General features: G+C 42.7%; 1 protein-coding gene across 2 annotated transcripts in view; it reads right to left on the bottom strand.

Moving 5' to 3' along the window:
* Positions 1 to 21515, bottom strand: part of LOC148527263 (mitochondrial ornithine transporter 1-like) — a 69551-nt gene that overhangs the window by 14567 nt on the left and 33469 nt on the right. For both annotated transcript variants that reach the window (XM_088469222.1, XM_088469223.1), the window contains exons 2-3: positions 16471 to 16574; positions 2006 to 2264 (exon numbers count right to left, since the gene is read on the bottom strand). In XM_088469222.1, coding sequence (XP_088325348.1) covers positions 2006 to 2264; positions 16471 to 16525 — 314 coding nt within the window. In that variant the 5' untranslated portion in view covers positions 16526 to 16574. The remainder of the gene's footprint in view (positions 1 to 2005; positions 2265 to 16470; positions 16575 to 21515) is intronic.

Below are 21515 nucleotides of genomic sequence, written 5' to 3'. Positions count from 1 at the left end.
ACAGCATAAGGGGTACCACATTTGGGGGTACTGCATGGGGGGCACTATATAAGGGGCTTACTACTGGGGCCACTGCATAGAGGGGCTCACTACTGGGGCACTACTGGAGGCCTGCAGAAGAGTATTAGCAGAGGGCCTGATTCATAGTTGTACACAATACCGAATGTTTACGGAGTGGAGTGATTATCGGTAAATCAGGGCCACTGTCTTGTACTTGCCCCCCAGGCTAAAAGTTGCCAGCCAGCCCCTGGGTGACGGAGTGGTTGGAGAAACGCAGGCGCACCTGTCCATTTGAACGATGTAGCATGGGCAGGAATAAATTAGCCACTGCGACAGCATACGCAGCTTGCGTACTGACTGCGTGCGACGAGGTTAGCAATTTTCTGAGTGAGGTCAGACATGTTGTAATAGTGCATGAGGGGCTGATGTTACACGATGTTCCCGATGTATACGCAGGACTGCAAGGTATTACGGATGTGAGATAGCACTAGTGGGCGTCTCTATGCTGGGTGTACGATGGCTTTGCGATTGCATTCATTAGCATATTTTCGAGCAGACCTGCGTGCGTAATTGTAGTGAATCATGCTCTAAGGGCCTGATTCAGACCCACTCGCAAGTGGCTGTCCGCTCGCAAGTGGGTCGATGTTGTGCACTGCGCATGCGCACGACGGCGGGAGCTCCGTCGTGCGCATGCGCCAGACGCGACGAGCGAAGGACTCTCCTTCGCTCGTTGTGTCTGATCAAAGGGGGCGTGCTGTCGATGTTGATTGACAGCACGCCGCCTTTGGTGGGCGTGCCGGGGGTGTGCCTCCCTGACGGGGGCGTTCCCAAGGGAACGCCTACCGTCAGAAGCCGGCCCACTGACATCACTAGTGATGTCAGTGGGAGTGATTTTGGCTCTGATAGAGCCAATTATCACTCCGGGCCTTGTGGTTGAAAAACTCAACCGCAGGCTCCGGCTCGCAGTGGCGATGGTCAAGACCATCGCGGCCATCAAACTGCATGCTTGTATAGGCTGTGGAGGGCGGCCCTCATTCAGAGCGTGCGCTCTGCTCAGAGCGTACGGCTCTGAATGAGGGCCTAAGGTCTCTGAGGGCAGGTTGAGGTGGCTTTTGAGCTATGCAATGTTGGACAGAAGCGTAAATACGCCTGTTTTTAGATGTATCATTTGCACCAAGTATGAGCTAGTGCAAGTCTGCACTGATGATGATGACAGGTAGCAAACTAAGGGCCTGGTTCAGCAAGGATCACTGCTGCGATCGCGCACGCAGTTCTGCTGCGAAAGTATGCTAATATTTGCAATCACAAAGCACTCGCACGGACAACATGCAGACGCCCACTTCCCCTCTCGCACAATATCTTGCAATCCAGCCAAAACATCGGTAACAAAGTACATCGGAGCAACTCGCACATTTAAGACAGGTATGCAAGTATACATTTTGAGTTGTATTAATTTACATTGTACTGTATTATATTAAACTGTGATGATGATGTCTGCTTGTAAATGATTGAAAGCTGCCAAAGAATTGCAGAACTGATCAGCTGAGCACAATAACACAAACTATATGGTCTAGGAAAACAGAGAAAATTATTTAAAGCAGTGGCGTCACTAGGGTGGTGTGGGGCGTGCGGGACGCACTGGGTGACACCATCCAAGGGGGTGACACCAAAATAGCAGAACTACACTGGTATTTTGGTGTCACCCCACATCGGATGCTGTCACGAAGCAGCGGTAACTGTGTCGGGAGAGGTTAGGGGCTGCCAAGCAGCTCTCGGAGTGCCGGGCAAGCCCCCAGCATGACGTGAATGGGGTCGTTCTTCGCAGTCACGCCCGCAAAACAGCACAAACCTCAGTGTTGCGGGCACAAGGCCACACCTCCTTTTGCATGCGCGCCAAAGTATAAAGGCTGCCGCTTCGAGTGTCACAAGATCTATAGACGCCGCTAATTTAAAATACATTACTTTAAAGATATTAGAAATGTAATTGTGACTATCAAATACTAACCTTAGAGGTGCATTCTTATCTAAGCCTGTGATCTTCCTCACGACCCTCTGACAGAAGCCATAGCTCATGAAGAGTACTGAGTTCTCAGATATATTTGCCAGAAGCGCTGGGCTGGTCCCTTTGTAGAAACCTCGGAAACCCACTTGATTGTATGTTTTCACTGCGCAGTCTGTAAGGCCTCTATACAGATTAGGGAACGTCTGCATTTTCACCTTGGCTGTGTCAAATGGCTGCCCAGTCAGGACACATGCTGTTCCACCTGAAATAATTGCATGCCATGTACGGTATGTTATACAGTGCATTTTGATAAATGAAGCTTTCACTGCAATCTAAAGCATAATTTACCTTCTCTCCCATGTCGGAGAGACCATTGAGAAAGTAAACTACCGTCCCTGATTTTATTTACCTCCCAGTGAAGTGGGTGGGTCATGAAGACAAGATATGCAGTGAATTATGATTGTCACAACAGGCAGTGGTGATTTCCCACTAGGCACAAGAGGCACGTGGCTAAAAGTGCTGGGGGCGGAAAGGCAGTTCCCAGGACTGATGGGCTCGCCCAGCAGCCGGTTTATTCTTTTTTTTTTTTTTCACTTTTTGTCATTATTACTTATTTTTTGTAATTGACTTTAAAGATTTGTAACTTTTATAATCTGAAAGATATATAATATAATTTTTTTCAAATGATAACTGTACATATATTTGTATATACAGTATATGATGATGAACAGTGAAAGCAGTCTCCTATAGGAATAAGTATACATTTATCCACCCTGACCTTATATATTACTTGTTTGACAAATTTATCAATAAATTATCAGTAGGTTAAGGTGAGCACTACTGGACTAGAGCGGTAAGGGTTAGCGCTCAGGGGATATACATACTGTATGTGTGACACAGCTAGACAGTTCCTGCATGTCCAAGTTTTCATTTCCACTAATAAAAACAAATAACTAAATTGTGAAAAAACATGAGAAAGGTAGAAGCTCTATTTCTCCAGGAATTAATGCCACACTTTCATTGAAAAGTGGAAGTTGAACCCAGCACCAAGGTCTATCATAGCGTATTATTTAAGAATTTAATAGTAGACCCATAGGCCTAAATTTACTAACTGTCTGTTTTGGTTCCAAATGAACCATAGACAGCATGTCGATGTCTAAAACAATCCAAGGCCCTTGACAAAGACAGAAGGTACCGTTGATACGCTTTGGTGCAGTGGGGGAGCAGTTATACTTCACTACTAGACATAGGCATACCTGAATTGGACTCCCTTACCCGGGTTCCATCTGTTGCACTCTTATGTGATCTACACCATCTGATGACTGGTAGGAAGTAACTTCAGATGTTCATTGATGTGCTACATTTTAACATTTGGTAGGAAGTGATTTCTTCCATATGTTTGAATCTGTGTTACATTTGTCATTGTTACTGATTAAATGAGAACATATCTACATAGAGAGGCATCACAATGGGTGGTGACACCCAGCGTGGCACCCACCGACCCCTCTTGTGTGTCAGAGTTGCACGTGAAAGGGGGCATGTCCTCATGTCCCAAGGCCACCCCCCCGATTTGTTGCATTTTAAGGCGGTACTGCGTATCACCTGCCATTCATCATGCTGGGGGCTTGCACTCTGGGAGCTGCTGGGGAGCCCCCAGCCTCTCCCAGCACAGTGCGTGTCATCCATCACTACTGCAGCTCTGCTTGGTGACATCATCCAGGGGGGTGACACCAAAATAACAGAGCAGCTCTGCTACTTTCGTATCTCCCCCTCAGATAGTGTGACCCGGTGCGGTCTGCACCCTCCGCGCCACCCTAGTGACGCCACTGCCTACATACGACCCTATGAGTTCTTTTTGTTTGATGCCATGCCTGTGCTGTGAGGATATATTTTGGAGATACAACATATGATCTACAGAGATATGTGACAGACAAAAAAACAAGAATTGGTGGTGTAAGGATTACACCTGGAGTGGTTTTTGTCCCAGTCACCTCTGTATGTGCATCTCCTATTTCTTCACTGAATGTGGCTTGGGTCATCATTTGGAGACTCTGAGGGCACATTACAAACACATACATTTTGGTGTAAGCACATAGGGGCTTCTATCTGTTCCCATCTGCTTTTTTATGACTGTGGTTTAAGGAGGTATCACCTAATTTCCTTCTCGGTTTACCCACATTTTGAAGGTGAAATTATATTTGTCATATTACGCTATGTTGCAATATTTTTATGTTTCTTTTGCCTATGGTGGTGATATTACATAGGAGTGACATCACAGAAAAATCTGGATTTTCTGATGCTGGGACATTGCATCTTGTGTATTTTTGTGTAATTCTGTATATTTAGAGTTAAATGTCTCTACACAAGTGACAGCTACATAGACAACGCCTTAGGAAAAACTTTTTAATTTTCACTTTTAGCTTTACTGTAGCAAATAGACACCTTCTGCCAGCATCGGTGATCTGAGTGCAGCGTCTGCTTTGGATCACCATCGCAACACCTCAGCCAGTCTGCATAAGCCGAAGCTTACTCAGCCTGGCTGTCGGAACCCTTCTGCCAGGTCTAGGAAGTCTGCATCTGACTATGCAGACCCTGGGCTTGGCAGGCCTACAAAATGTGGATGACACTCCCCCGTTTTGTACAACGGTCCTGGTCACCACTTCCGCCTCACTCCCCAAACACATGTCAATCTGCTAAGGGGGGAACTGCAAGCAATCACGAAGGACCAAATCCGAATCAGGCCCTAAATCAACAGTCTCTTCCTTCACAAGCTCTCAACTGTTGTCACTCTCAAGGTTGATGTCACGGTTACGAATTCAGGAGGGAATAGACTCTTATTTGTGCAGAGTGGAGGAACATGTAGCTAGGTACCCCTTGAGGAATGCCGTATGGATAGTCCTGCAATGGTGGAAAAAGAGCCAATAAAAGTCCGATAGTAATTTGAAAAACCAAGGAATCGTTGGATGCCTTTCAACGTGGTAGGCTGGACCCATTCCATCACTGCTTTCACCTTCCCAGGATCCATGGAGAAGCCACAACATATCCGAGAAAAGATACTTGCTACACATGAAACTCACACTTCTCTAACTTGGCAAATAACAATTTTTTTCTTAACTTACGCAAGGCCTGACTGACATGCTGGACATGCTGGTGCATGGATCGAGAGTAAATTAGGATGTCATCCAGATAAACGAGCACATATTTGCCAAGGAACTCCCGGAGGACATCGTTAATCAGTTCTTGGAATTTGTGCTGTCTCTTGGAATTTAACATTTGTGGACTTGACAAGCTTTCTAGTATTTGGATTCCAGAGTCTGTAAGTTTTACTTTCATTGCAATAATCAAGCATGATACACTTCATAGACTTTGAATCCAGCTTGTGTCTTTTCTCTTTTGGTATGTGTACATAGGCGGCACTTACAAAAAAATATGCTTGACACTTGGTTTTCTTCCTGAGCACACTTCAATTGATGTTTTATCTTTCATGGCAACTGTGGGAGCACGATTCTTCAGGTAAACTTGCTGGGGGCACTGGTTCCATCCAAAATTGATTGTTTAGGCCTGCATCCTTCAGCATGCATCTAGCTCCACTAATGTGTGATTTGCTTGCTTACTTAAACCATTTTATTCCGTCATGTATGTGATGGTTAATTGATTCTCAATTCCATGCTTCTTTAGTAAGATTTTCACATCTCTGTTTATGTATTCACCTCCATTATCAGATCTCAAGATCTGTAGTCTGCGACTGGCTTGGTTTTCCGCCAGTTTCTTGTAGATTACAATTTTCTTCATCATGTCAGACTTTTCTTTGGCAGTGTAAACGTGTGCCACTTATTGACTTGACTTGCATCAGAACATTATGCACCAACTTCAGGGGTGCTTCAGCTCTGCTTTTTGACAGAAAATCAAACTCAGATGTTAAGTTCTGTAGCATTGCCATGGCAATCTCCTCGTCATTCACCTGGACTGCTACAGACATTAACTGCTTCGATATGTACATTATTTTGTCATTATAGCCACTCATCTCATACTTGTGCATTCGCATAACTTTGTATTATACAATACAAGCTTCAGATGAATTCTTCTCATTAGACACCCATCCTCACACACTGCCTGCAGTGCTAGAGGTTCCTAAATTCTGCTATTACAGTCCAGGTTTTAAGTATATCCATAAAATCTATAAAATCAGCTAGGTAAATGAGTGTTAGATACTAGGGCAGAGGTTCCCTATCTCTGCCATTACCATCCAGGGTTTAAGGATTGTCGAAGTCAGAAATATTAAATACAAAAATAATGGAATTTCTATTCACCAACATTTCCTGTGTTTGTTGTACAAATAAGCATGTGATGCCTGAGGTCCTTGGCACCAATACAGAAATTAAATCTGCTGTTATTATGGCCCCTCTTCTGACCCATACTGGACAATTGAAAAACTGGTTTGTGACTTCTCCAGGTCTGCTGCACTGTGATTTTGATCTTAATTATACATATCGCCTATACACACCTGTGCATGTGAGTGCCCAGTCCATTGTTTTATGACATAGGCAGGAAAACCTGTTTCTTACATAAATTACTAACCATGGTCAAACAGTAAGACAAATTTATCTACATAAATTCTATCTAAACATTTAATATATATATTTAAACCTATTTGATGTATTTCTTTCTTTGATATATATATATATATATATATATATATATATATATAGTCCAATAGTATGTAGAACGGCACTCACCAAAAAAGAGAAATCAACTTGTTGGGGTGCATAGCTCAGGACACCTGACAGAATCCATCCATAGGTGGCCATACACATGTGCAAACAAGGAGAGAGCACTCACCAATCTTCATAAAGTGGGTAGGCAGCTTTAATAATTCATAATAGCACCATAGACAATATGGACAGTCGACGTTTCGGGCCACTCGGTGCCCTTTATCAAGTCTAAAGAATCACATCCCGCATAGTCCAAGCAGCAAGTACCACCACCAAAGCTAATAAGTCTATATATACCCCCAAGATATAACAAATAGACACACCCCCAATCAAATAAAACACACAGCAAACGCTATCAAGAGATGTCCACAGATGTCCTTCACAGGCAATCATGCAATCAATACATGGTCCTTTACCTGCTTCCTAAAGTCCAGTCAGGAGCGCTCGCAATCAGGAAGTGCAGACTGCACGAGCAATACTCCACGTGCCTGGCACCGCTATCTGGCGTGCATTCCACCCGCTGGAACGCAAACCGGAAGTGACCTCATCTCAGTATGGCTAACCGAGTGGGTCAAACCAGCTCTCAGATCTAACTCATAGCCGAACAGTATACAAACAATAGCAGCGTCAAACTATAGATGCAATGTTCCCAAAACTACCTGGTATTCCGACTGGAAACATTCTACTATACACATAGAGCTCAATCGATCAACCCATAAGCACAAATCAAAATGGGAAATCATCCCTCGGTCCACTCAAAAGTGGGTGACGCGCTCATGTTGCCATGGCAACCAAGGCTCCTTTACTCACAAAATTTGTAGTAACTATGGACACCTCATAATAGCTGCCATCATAGCAATATCAAAAATGGGTAATGCGCTCATGTTGCCATGGCAACCATGGCTCCTTTACTCACAAAATTTATAGTATCTATGGACACCTCATAATAGCTGCCGTCGTAGCAATATCAAAATATTAAAAACAATACTAAACAACCCCTTAAAATGAGTGTCAACAAGATCAAAGGTATAGTGAAACCTTGATCCTGAAGCAACATTAACACACAAATAGAACAAAAAAAGAACAAAAAAACTATATTAACACAATATACAAATTCAATTTTTCATGCACAAAATATAACAAAAGCGTGTTATGAAAAAAGAACACACTGGTACTGAACACCTTTGCACAATTACAACTAAATACGTGCATCTTGCATAAGGTTAAACTCCATTTGGAAAATTCACCCGCAAGACAACCATAGAGAGGGTTATTATAACCCAATAGATCAGATGAAAATATTTAGAGGATTAATTTCATTTAATCCTTTAGGGGACACAGTCTCCAATTGGTGGATCCATCTTGCTTCACGCTTCAGGAGTTGTAAACCTCTATCACCACCACGAACCAGTGGTGGAATCCAGTCTATGATCATGTATCTCAAAGTACTTAATTGATGATGTTCCCTAAGGAAATGTGACGCGACCGGTTTATCAGTGGTCCCTGTGGCATAAGCTAAACGTATGGAGGAACAGTGTTGCGTCATTCGCTCCTTAAATGTGCGTATTGTTTTCCCCACATACATTAGCCCACAGGGGCATATGAGAAAATATACAACATGATCCAGATTGCATGTCAATCGGTGTCTCAAGTAAATTTTTTGTCCACTATGAGGGTGGCAGAAAAAACGTCCCGTAATGAGGGATCTACATGTTATACATCCCAGGCATTTGTGGCAACCTTTACTCATGGACAACCAATTATCTCTGTTGGATTTGCTAGGGCGTAGATCAGGTCTAAGTAATATGTCTTTTAAATTGCGACCTCTGCTAACGCTCAGAAGTGGAGAAACGTGATTCAAATTCTTGAAAGCAGGGTCAGAAGTGATCAACGGCCAGTGTCTCTTAATCACTTTTTTCGTAGCTTTCAGATTGGTGTCACATCGTAGTCCCAGTATGATCTTATCAGACTTTTCACCTGGCGGCCTAGTCTGCCTGTTACCCACAATAGCTTTTGCTCTGGTGAGGCATCTCTCAATATCCTTCCTGCAGTATCCCCGTTCAAGAAATCTATTACTGCATTCCAATAATTGCTCATCAGCCCCTCTCGGGTCTGAATTATTCCTCAGCACCCTAACGAACTGAGAAACCGGTAAATTGGATTTCAGAGCATCCGGGTGATGGCTCGAGGCCCATAGGAGGGTGTTTCTATCAGTCTCTTTTCTATATAGCGTGTAACCTATTGCTGATTCATGCCTAAACACCGTTACATCCAGAAAATTCATCCGCTGCTGCTGTAAAACTAATGGGAGAGTCAAGATCATTCAAAAACTTGACCATTTCAAAAAAAGAATCCTTATCACCCCTCCAGACAACAAAAATATCGTCAATTAATCTCTTGAAAAAAACTAGCCTCTCTGCAAAGTGTCAAAAATGTGTTTCTGCTCATATTGGTTCATGAAAATATTAGTGTATGATGGCGCTAGGTTAGAACCCATCGCGGTGCCCGCCAGTGTATAAACCAATCACCTTGGTACATAAAGTGGTTCAAACCCAGCACCAGACGCACCAATGATAACATAAATTCAATAGGTGGCCCATTGTAAGGACCCCTGAGCAATGCTTCTTCTACCGCTTGTATCCCTCCTTCATGAGGGATCACGGTGTACAAGGATGATACATCAAGTGTTGCTAATATACAATCATGAGGAATAAATCCCAACAACCTGAGCTCACTTAAAAAGTGCCCTGTGTCCTTCAAATAGGATTGATTGGATTTAACGACAGGCTGCAAAAAATGGTCGACAAACCTCGCCAGTGGCTGGAGCAATGAGCCCCTGGCCGAGATAATGGGTCTACCTGGGGGATTCGTGAGAGACTTATGGATCTTAGGTAGAGTATACAATATAGGGCAAATAGGAAATTTCACTGTCAAATAGTCCAAAGTCTCATCACTGATCCACCCATTGCTCACACCCAGGTGTAATAATGCATCAACCTGTTTTTTAAACAAATGAATGGGATCCTTCCCAACCATCTCATATGTGCTACTGTCAGATAATTGCCTTCTGATCTCATGATCATACTGTTCAAAATCTTGGAGTACCACAGCACCCCCCTTATCCGCATTACGGATTACAATCGAAGTGTCATTCTTTAGGACCTTCAAGGCCCTTTTCTCAGACAAATTTAAATTATCATATGATTGATAATTTGCAGCCTCCTGCTGACATTCTAGGTCCACAACCCTCAAAAAAGTTTTAAGGCTAACATTGTGAGAAACAGGGTCAAACTGGCTGGGACGTTTAAATAATGGCATAGATGGACCCAGTCCAGTCTTATTCTGATTATCAAAGTATTCCCTTAAACGTAATTTCCTCCCCATCTTGAAGTGATCAATGGACCAATTAAAAGAGTCAAAGCGAGTTGTCGGTATAAACGATAGGCCCTTAGACAATAGAGAATGTTCGGCAGGGTCTAAGATACGGGAAGATAAATTAAAAATTAATATCTCCGACCCTGTCTGTTTCTTGGACGCCCTCTCCCTCTTGCCACGACCCCTCCTGGGGTGTGGCCTTGTATTTTTGGGCCTATTCCACTTCTGATGACCCTTGGATGTGGTCCTAAAAAAGCTACACCGGAGGGGGGTAGGCTTTCAGATGATTCTGCTTCAGAGGAGGAGTGTGAAGAAAAATCACCTTCCCCTCTGTGTGCCCACTGGCGCCCCCCCTGTGGATGGGAAAAGCCTCTCGATCTTCTATTCTCCCCCACCAGCCATTTATATACCATATGTCTCTGATAATCATATTCTACAGTCTCTAGCTTTTTCCTTTTGAACGAAATCAGATCCAGTTTATATTTATCTAACTGGGTCTGTAGCCGTTCCACCCAATTTTCAGTTTTATCTGCCTTTAATGTGGGCAAGAAATCCTTCTCACAGTTTTTAATTTCAACCCTAACCTTGGCTAATTCTACCCCAACCTCTTCAATGACTAGGGCAATCAAATCGAATGAACACTTATTCAACACCCCACACCATTTGACACAGAACGCAGGGTTTCTGCGACCAATGGTGGGGGTGTTGTTCACCCTGAAACCCCGGGTATACGCTTCTTACGATAATATTCAGAAAGAAATTGACCGTGTAGGGTCAGGTCAGTCTCATGTTTTTTGAGACGATTCAATTTATTAAACAAATCCTGCGGAGTTTCAGAGGGTAGCTGTTCAAACTCCAACTCATTAAACAAAACCTTATCAATCTCGTCGTCAGTCAAACTAATCTGACGGTTCTTAGCGTCACTAAGTGCTATTTCATCTAATACAGCAAAGCTCATTGTCAAGTAACTTCACCACACTGATACTCAAAGACTTGGTTCTTAAATGAGCATCACCAATATGCGCAGAAAAACAAGTACCATGTGTTCTTATTTAAAAAACAAACAACAAAAAATTATATACACAGAACTCATTATGATGGAAATTGCATTCCCTGAAAAAAATGGGGACAATAATCTCTGACAAACAATCAATCCTTCCGGTACATCCAGTCACAGTCCTCAGTGAAATAAACGATGAAAGACATGTCATCCAAGGGTGCACATTCAAAGGATTCTAAGAAGCAATCCTTATATATAGTCCAATAGTATGTAGAACGGCACTCACCAAAAAAGATAAATCAACTTGTTGGGGTGCATAGCTCAGGACACCTGACAGAATCCATCCATAGGTGGCCATACACATGTGCAAACAAGGAGAGAGCACTCACCAATCTTCATAAAGTGGGTAGGCAGCTTTAATAATTCATAATAGCACCATAGACAATATGGACAGTCGACGTTTCGGGCCACTCGGTGCCCTTTATCAAGACCAAAGAATCACATCCCGCATAGTCCAAGCAGCAAGTACCACCACCAAAGCTAATAAGTCTATATATACCCCCAAGATATAACAAATAGACACACCCCCAATCAAATAAAACACACAGCAAACGCTATCAAGAGATGTCCACAGATGTCCTTCACAGGCAATCATGCAATGAATACATGGTCCTTTACCTGCTTCCTAAAGTCCAGTCAGGAGCGCTCGCAATCAGGAAGTGCAGACTGCACGAGCAATACTCCACGTGCCTGGCACCGCTATCTGGCGTGCGTTCCACCCGCTGGAACGCAAACCGGAAGTGACCTCATCTCAGTATGGCTAACCGAGTGGATCAAACCAGCTCTCAGATCAAACTCATAGCCGAACAGTATACAAACAATAGCAGCGTCAAACTATAGACGCAATGTTCCCAAAACTACCTGGTATTCCGACTGGAAACATTCTACTATACACATAGAGCTCAATCGATCAACCCATAAGCACAAATCAAAATGGGAAATCATCCGTTGGTCCACTCAAAAGTGGGTGACGCGCTCATGTTGCCATGGCAACCAAGGCTCCTTTACTCACAAAATTTGTAGTAACTATGGACACCTCATAATAGCTGCCATCATAGCAACAAAATTTATAGTATCTATGGACACCTCATAATAGCTGCCGTCGTAGCAATATCAAAATATTAAAACAATACTAAACAACCCCTTAAAATGAGTGTCAACAAGATCAAAGGTATAGTGAAACCTTGATCCTGAAGCAACATTAACACACAAATAGAACAAAAAAAGAACAAAAAAACTATATTAACACAATATACAAATTCAATTTTTCATGCACAAAATATAACAAAAACGTGTTATGAAAAAAGAACACACTGGTACTGAACACCTTTGCACAATTACAACTAAATACGTGCATCTTGCATAAGGTTAAACTCCATTTGTAAAATTCACCCGCAAGACAACCATAGAGAGGGTTATTTTAACCCAATAGGTCAGATGAAAATATTTAGAGAATTAATTTCATTTAATCCTTTAGGGGACACAGTCTCCAATTGGTGGATCCATCTTGCTTCACGCTTCAGGAGTTGTAAACCTCTATCACCACCACGAACCAGTGGTGGAATCCAGTCTATGATCATGTATCTCAAAGTACTTAATTGATGATGTTCCCTAAGGAAATGTGACGCGACCGGTTTATCAGTGGTCCCTGTGGCATAAGCTAAACGTATGGAGGAACGGTGTTGCGTCATTCGCTCCTTAAATGTGCGTATTGTTTTCCCCACATACATTAGCCCACAGGGGCATATGAGAAAATATACAACATGATCCAGATTGCATGTCAATCGGTGTCTCAAGTAAATTTTTTGTCCACTATGAGGATGGCAGAAAAAACGTCCCGTAATGAGGGATCTACATGTTATACATCCCAGGCATTTGTGGCAACCTTTACTCATGGACAACCAATTATCTCTGTTGGATTTGCTAGGGCGTAGATCAGGTCTAAGTAATATGTCTTTTAAATTGCGACCTCTGCTAACGCTCAGAAGTGGAGAAACGTGATTCAAATTCTTGAAAGCAGGGTCAGAAGTGATCAACGGCCAGTGTCTCTTAATCGCTTTTTTCGTAGCTTTCAGATTGGTGTCACATCATAGTCCCAGTATGATCTTATCAGACTTTTCACCTGGCGGCCTAGTCTGCCTGTTACCCACAATAGCTTTTGCTCTGGTGAGGCATCTCTCAATATCCTTCCTGCAGTATCCCCGTTCAAGAAATCTATTACTGCATTCCAATAATTGCTCATCAGCCCATTAGCAGAGGTCGCAATTTAAAAGACATATTACTTAGACCTGATCTACGCCCTAGCAAATCCAACAGAGATAATTGGTTGTCCATGAGTAAAGGTTGCCACAAATGCCTGGGATGTATAACATGTAGATCCCTCATTACGGGACGTTTTTTCTGCCATCCTCATAGTGGACAAAAAATTTGCTTGAGACACCGATTGACATGCAATCTGGATCATGTTGTATATTTTCTCATATGCCCCTGTGGGCTAATGTATGTGGGGAAAACAATACGCACATTTAAGGAGCGAATGACGCAACACTGTTCCTCCATGCGTTTAGCTTATGCCACAGGGACCACTGATAAACCGGTCGCGTCACATTTCCTTAGGGAACATCATCAATTAAGTACTTTGAGATACATGATCATAGACTGGATTCCACCACTGGTTCGTGGTGGTGATAGAGGTTTACAACTCCTGAAGCATGAAGCAAGATGGATCCACCAATTGGAGATTGTGTCCCCTAAAGGATTAAATGAAATTAATCCTCTAAATATTTTCATCTGACCTATTGGGTTATAATAACCCTCTCTATGGTAGTCTTGCGGATGAATTTTCCAAATGGAGTTTAACCTTATGCAAGATGCACGTATTTAGTTGTAATTGTGCAAAGGTGTTCAGTACCAGTGTGTTCTTTTTTCATAACACGTTTTTGTTATATTTTGTGCATGAAAAATTGAATTTGTATATTGTGTTAATAAATTTTTTTTGTTCTTTTTTTGTTCTATTTGTGTGTTAATGTTGCTTCAGGATCAAGGTTTCACTATACCTTTGATCTTGTTGACACTCATTTTAAGGGGTTGTTTAGTATTGTTTTTAATATTTTGATATTGCTACGACGGCAGCTATTATGAGGTGTCCATAGATACTACAAATTTTGTGAGTAAAGAAGCCATGGTTGCCATGGCAACATGAGCGCGTTACCCATTTTTGATATTGCTATGATGGCAGCTGTTATGAGGTGTCCATAGTTACTACAAATTTTGTGAGTAAAGGAGCCTTGGTTGCCATGGCAACATGAGCGCGTCACCCACTTTTGAGTGGACCGACGGATGATTTCCCATTTTGATTTGTGCTTATGGGTTGATCGATTGAGCTCTATGTGTATAGTAGAATGTTTCCAGTCGGAATACCAGGTAGTTTTGGGAACATTGCGTCTATAGTTTGACGCTGCTATTGTTTGTATACTGTTCGGCTATGAGTTTGATCTGAGAGCTGGTTTGACCCACTCGGTTAGCCATACTGAGATGAGGTCACTTTCGGTTTGCGTTCCAGCGGGTGGAACGAACGCCAGATAGCGGTGCCAGGCACGTGGAGTATTGCTCGTGAAGTCTGCACTTCCTGATTGCGAGCGCTCCTGACTGGACTTTAGGAAGCAGGTAAAGGACCATGTATTGATTGCATGATTGCCTGTGAAGGACATCTGTGGACATCTCTTGATAGCGTTTGCTGTGTGTTTTATTTGATTGGGGGTGGTGTCTATTTGTTATATCTTGGGGGTATATATAGACTTATTAGCTTTGGTGGTGGTACTTGCTGCTTGGACTATGCGGGATGTGATTCTTTGGTCTTGATAAAGGGCACCGAGTGGCCCGAAACGTCGACTGTCCATATTGTCTATGGTGCTATTATGAATTATTAAAGCTGCCTACCCACTTTATGAAGATTGGTGAGTGCTCTCTCCTTGTTTGCACATATATATATATATATATATATACACTATATCTAAAATAACAATTAGTGATGTGTTGTTTCTGGCGATGTCTTTCATCCTCATATTCCTAGAGATATGTTTAATTTTGCAAGTGATTACCAGCTGGCTGAGGTGGCAGTGCCCCCCCCGCCTTGTGGCCGTGAGAGATTGGTTTAAGTGGCCACACATTAATCTTCTAACGTAGTTATATCCCAATGCATATTGAGGCATTTCTTCAAACTAAACTTTCCTTTATTTTACTCTTTTTTTAATTTCAGTATATATATAGAATTATACAATTATATTATATGTCCAATATATTATATAAATCCCAGCTTTCATGGCTCACACAATACATATAGTCCAGGGATGGAACCACATATTAACATTGCGTTTAGGATCATACTGTACAGAATTGTGTTAGCAGTAATCCGATGGTTGCAAATAGATTGTCGTATACTGCAGCAAGCAGATATTAGCAATGTCGGATTTATGTTTAATAATAGCATATAACAATGATAGATTTGAGCTAGTTTTTTTGGAGGAACCCCAGAGGAAAACTCCTGTAACAGCAACCTGAGCCTAGGCATCACCCACTGTTTGAACCAGCCAATGACCCCCAGTGAACTGGAGACGTCCTGCCCCTGGACCAATGGAAGGAGACACAACTTGCCATTATACACACCCATAATTTAACTGTATAAGGATGGGCTCCCCTGATCCAGAGGCCAGTAGCTGTATTCTACCAGTCATCTGGTGACGACTGCCTTCTGGGTCCAGGGAGCGCATGTGAACGTATGCATACTGGTTTGTAAACTCTGATCTCTGTTCTTGAACTATATTGTACCACTGTGATAATAATGTTATATATATACTTTCAATACAATATTTACTTTTGTGTGTTGGACCACAGAAACTGTGTGTGTTCACTTGCTTTCACTTTAAGGTTATTATACTATGATATATATATATATAAATATATATATATTGCACTGTAATTCGCATTGTATTTTGATATGAAGATAGCAACTATTATGCATACTGTTGGTGTTACAATATAGGAAGATATTGCATATGCATCACACGTTGCGTACACTGTGCATTCACATTTGGGTATCGCCATATGCAAGGTCCGTCCACGTGGCGTCAACAGCCATAGGGAGATTTAAATGGGATTTCACAGGATATTTTATGCTTGAGCCCAGATGGTGAATCAAATTGACTGAGATCCTTAAACCTGGACTGTAAGGGTGGAGCTTGGGAACCTCTGCACTAGGATAAAGACACTGAAATTACTTGGTGAAGTAGATAATAATGTGCCAGAGCAAAGCACAGCATTACCTGCAGCACCAGCCGTCAGGTCAATGGCCGCTTGGATGGTATTGTTTGTGTTCATGTTTCTCTGCGGTGCTCCTGTCTGTCTTCATACAGATCAATAGATAAGCCTAAAAGAAAAATGTTTAATAAGCATTATAAATTTTAATAAGATAGTAATCGTACATATTTTTTAGACTATCGTTGCTAAATCAGTATTTAGATTTTGTAATGCCCTAGGCCAGTAGTACCGAGGATACACTAAACAATGGATGATGTGACTACGTTAATAGGTATCAAAAAGATCTGAAAATACCACAAGTAGGTATGGGTAATAAAAAAAAAAACAATGAAGGTATCTGCAGATGAGTGAAATGTAGCTGGAGGAGTTTAGTGAACTATTTGGTGTAGGGAAACTGCTGTTCACTAGATTCTAAATCATCTATAAGTGTACATTGTACAGTAGTGCCAGATTAACAAAAGGGCAGCCAGGGCAGTCACTGAGGGCCCTCACGCATGAGGGGTCTCCCACACAAGCTATAAAATTGGCACCAGACTGGCCCGTGGGGAGGCAGGGTCGCATGCTGCAACAAATGAAAAGGAGACATTGTTATTGCAGGTGGGAGGAGCAAGGATCGGGAATAGAAATGTTCCAGGTGGCACCAGAGATATGGCCACATCATAGCAGATGTTCATTTAAAGATCCTGCTGCAGCCTCCAGGTTCCAAGATCTGAGATCACAGGGAGGTGAATAGCAGTGGAGAAGCATAATGGAAACTGAGGGTACTGTATGGCATAATGTGAACTAGGGAAACTGTGACAATGTAAATTGGGGGCATTGTGGCATAATGTGTAGTGTTACATAGTGAAGAATCCATATCACTGTGTAGCATGATGTGAACTGGTTGCACTGTGTGGTATGATGTGATTCGGGGACACTGTGTGGCATGATGTGAACTGGGGGTACTGTGTGGTATGATGTGATTCGGGGGCATTGTGTGGCATGATGCGAACTGGAGGCAATGTGTGGCATGATGTAAACTGGTGGCATTGTGGCATAATTTGAACTGGGGGCTCTGGCCCTGATTCAGAGCCGGACGCTATGAAAGAGCGCTCGCTCTGAATCAGGGCGTCTTTTTTTTTTTTTTTTTTTAATGGAGCAGCCTCCTGGCCGCTCGCATTGCTTGTGATGTCAGTGGAGCCGCCCCCAAACGGTAGGCGTTCTCATGGGAACGCCTCCATCTGGGCAGCCACCCCCTGGCCCGCCCATCAAAGGGGGCGTGCTGTCATTCAACATTGACAGTACGTCCCCTTTGGTGCGAGACCCGGAGCGACGGATTGCCCGTCGCTATCCGGGTCTTGCGCATGCGCACGACGGAGCTGGCTCCGTCGTGCGCATGCACTCTGGGCCACCATCGACCCGGTTGCGAGCACTCAGCGCTTGCGACAGGGTCTGAATCAGGCCCTCTGTTTGAAATAATGTGAACTGGGGACACTACTGTGAGTTCAACACATTTGTCTTGCTGGAAGTATTTACACATTATACATTTTAAAAGTGCCAGTATATCAATTTGACACATTTTTTAATAGCTTTTTATCATCACATTACACACATCCAGCATAAAATCGAAGAATTGAATAATAAAAATAGTAAATCGATTAAATGTCTACAATTGCTTGTAGTAGCAAAAGAAATAAAATTTGACAATTTTATTGGTAGGGCCCCCTCAGCCCTTAATCGGTACTAGATAAGTGTGCCAATTTCTCTAATGGGGGGTGACAGAGAATAATACTTCATAACAACAAATTAAATGTAATAACAAATTCAGTAAATAAGAAAAACAATTAATTTGTTTATCTTAAAAATATTTCAGAATATATTATAACTGATGCAAGGGTATAATATTGTTATTGTAGAATATTATATGTGTACTATTATAATATGTATAAGCACTTGGTGGCAAGATGTACTTGTTTTTATACACAATTACAAAACAAGTTCTTTCTAGGGTGGCCATCGACCATCAACAAACATCAACGGTTAACCACCAATGGTTGATGGTTTTACCATCGATGGTGGTAATCCGATGGTTAACCGCCATCGATGACACAGAGCCAAACAATGGGCCTGATTCAGACCCACTCGCGAGCAGCTGTCCACTCGCAAGTGGGTAGATGGTGTGCACTGAGCATGCGCACGACGGAGGGAGCTCCGTCGTGCGCATGCGCCAGACGCGACGAGTGAAGGACTTTCCTTCGCTCGTTGTGTCTGATCAAAGGGGGCGTGCTGTCGATGTTGATTGACAGCACGCCCCCTTTGGTGGGCGTGCCGGGGGCATGCCTCCCAGACGGGGGTGTTCCCAAGGGAACGCCTACCGTCAGAAGCCGGCCCACTGACATCACTAGTGATGTCAGTGGGAGTGATTTTGGCTCTGATAGAGCCAAAATCACTCCGGGCCTTGCGGTTGAGAAACTCAACCGCAGGCTCCGGCTCGCAGTGGCGATGGTCGCGATGGTCAAGACCATCGCGACCATCAACCTGCACGCTCGTATAGGCTGTGGGTGGTGCCCCACAGCTCTACGAGCGTCCAGGAGGACGCTCCATTTTTATGGAGGACGGCCCTCATTCAGAGCGTGCGCTCTGCTCAGAGCGTCCGGCTCTGAATGAGGGCCAATGTTTTTATTTCCCCCCTCCATGTGTAGGGACACGGAGCTTAGCTCCATTCTCGGACATGACCCTTGAAGCCCCACCCCCAGTCCCTGATTGGCCCGCTGCCCAGCTAGTATAAAACAGGAATGACCATCGGTGGTCCACAGGTGTTGGTTTCATACCATCAATATAATCCACCACTGGTAACATCGATGGTGGCCATCAATGGGTAACCTACAGATGGCCATCCCTAGTTCTTGCCGAGTGGTGGGCTGTCCAGATACACAATTTCCTTCACATTTGCCTGTTGATTATTTGTAAAACAAATCCATTAAGGTAAAAAAATATATAAAGTATGTTTATGATTATTTCTCACTGCCATACATTGGGCGTTTGAGCGATTATCGGTCTGAGCCCGATGCTTTCATGGGTTGCAAGTTACCCCAGAATAAAAAATATGAGGAATAATAATTAAATTTTATGCACCAGCGTAGTCAGAAGTGAAAAGTCCCAACTGCACAATTCAATATCTTCCAGAAAGTAAAATAAACTGTCCAAAACTAGAATGCTTAATAATAAATACATAAATGCAGTTGCCTTGCTACAAGTTTAAGGACAAGTCAGTCCCAAACATCGGGCACCGTTACAGCAAACAGCACAAGATCGCAGCATATAAAAAAAACAGGTAGGCTTTACCTGCCTATCGAGTTAATCTGGAAAGCTCACCTAGTTCCCAGCCAGAAAGTCAGAAACATTATTTTGCAAGAATAATAAAGGTACAGGAAATGGGGAATAGTGTTCCTGCTAGGGTGCTTTAGTGGGGCGCTGCACCTGCCCGTTTAGTAGATGGAAAAATGCACCCTTAGGGAGCGCAACGCTGATTGGATAATCAGCACTGATGTGGACACTCCCCCAATGCTGACAGCAGTCATCAACCACCTCCACCATGCATTCCCGAACTCCAAACCAATGACACACAAGGGACTTGGCATAGCATCCTGAAAACTGCTGTGAACAAGTGCTCTGTAAACATCTGTGACTACAGTGGAGACCCCGGTGCTGATCCCACTGTTGCTCCTCTGTCCTTGCAGCCTGATGTCTCCTCTCAGTAGGCCATTTTCTCTCTCTCTCTCTCAAGGGTTACATACAGGTCTGTCCAGTTACTTTGTGGGGCACTAAAGATGCATGTGTTGTCTGATGGGCATTGCAGGAGCATGAGTTGTGATCCGGTGGCATGTTGGGAGAACTGAGGGGACCTGTGGTGGCATGTGGAGAGGTCTGATCACAACATGCTTTTTAAAATTAAAATGTGGCCTCCACGGCAATTGGCATCATGCCCCCAAAAATCCTAAAGTGAACACTAAGGGAAGGTAGGACCAAAGACGAAGAAGGATGCTTGATGACCAATGAGAGGATGGTGGTGGATTGATTACAGACAGATAGTAGACCAACTGTGATACCCCTGGCTCTATGGACATGGTAGTTTAAGAGGCTGCCACTAGGTAACGAGACAAGCCAACAACAAAACAAGAAGTTACCGGTGGTACACATGCCGTAGAGTTAGCGAGGCACAGAGGAGTCGAGTTGCAGAGCATGGTGAGGGGCAATGGGTCTGAAGAGAGACTGGGCAAATGATGACGCTGTAGTGGAACATAGTGACAAGTGCCACTGATTACCTGCTGATGGGAAGATACAGTAGAGAAGGGGATCTGTTGCACATGAAACAATAATATCTATATAAATAAATACCCCTAATAACAATAACGCTCAATCTTAATTCTAATAGGGGGTGCTACCAGTGACCCAGAAGATACATTTATTCAAAAAAGAGAGAAAAGCAAGATCTGTATAGTACTAAAATATAACCTTTATTATATTGTTTAACATATACAAATGATATCAAAGCACAGCAAAATATTGGTTCAAAATATATAGAAAGAAGTGTGTATAGTATGAGAAGAATACAGTGATTAAAATAAAAGGAAAGTAACTTCTTTTAAATAGTCGTGTGTCTTATATCTTGTAATAAAGAGTTAATACTCTATCTTAATGTTAATGTCTGGTTGTATTATATTCAAATGTTATATACTGATGATATCATACATAGTTGTGAGTGCTATTCTCAATACATACTGTAACTCAAATTGACTCCAGCTAGTTAAGAGTGTTACCTATGATTAGTGTAACTGTGTGTCTCTTGCACTGAAACAAAAATTCAGTGTCTGTATTAGATACAATTGTAACCAATTCAAAAGAGACACTTTTACCTCTAACTCAATACTTTAGAATCCCACTGTATAGTTTTATACCACTCTTTGCTCAGTGGATTATGGTAATGTGGGATATTAGTATTAGAGATTTATTTATAGAAGTGACAAATGATCTGCATTAATAGTTTACTAATTATTTATTATATACTATG

Source organism: Taudactylus pleione, unplaced genomic scaffold, assembly GCF_031769625.1.
Source record: "Taudactylus pleione unplaced genomic scaffold, aTauple2 ptg000089l, whole genome shotgun sequence".
NCBI classification, from domain to species: Eukaryota; Metazoa; Chordata; class Amphibia; order Anura; family Myobatrachidae; genus Taudactylus; species Taudactylus pleione.
This window is presented reverse-complemented; position numbering and strand designations above follow the sequence as displayed.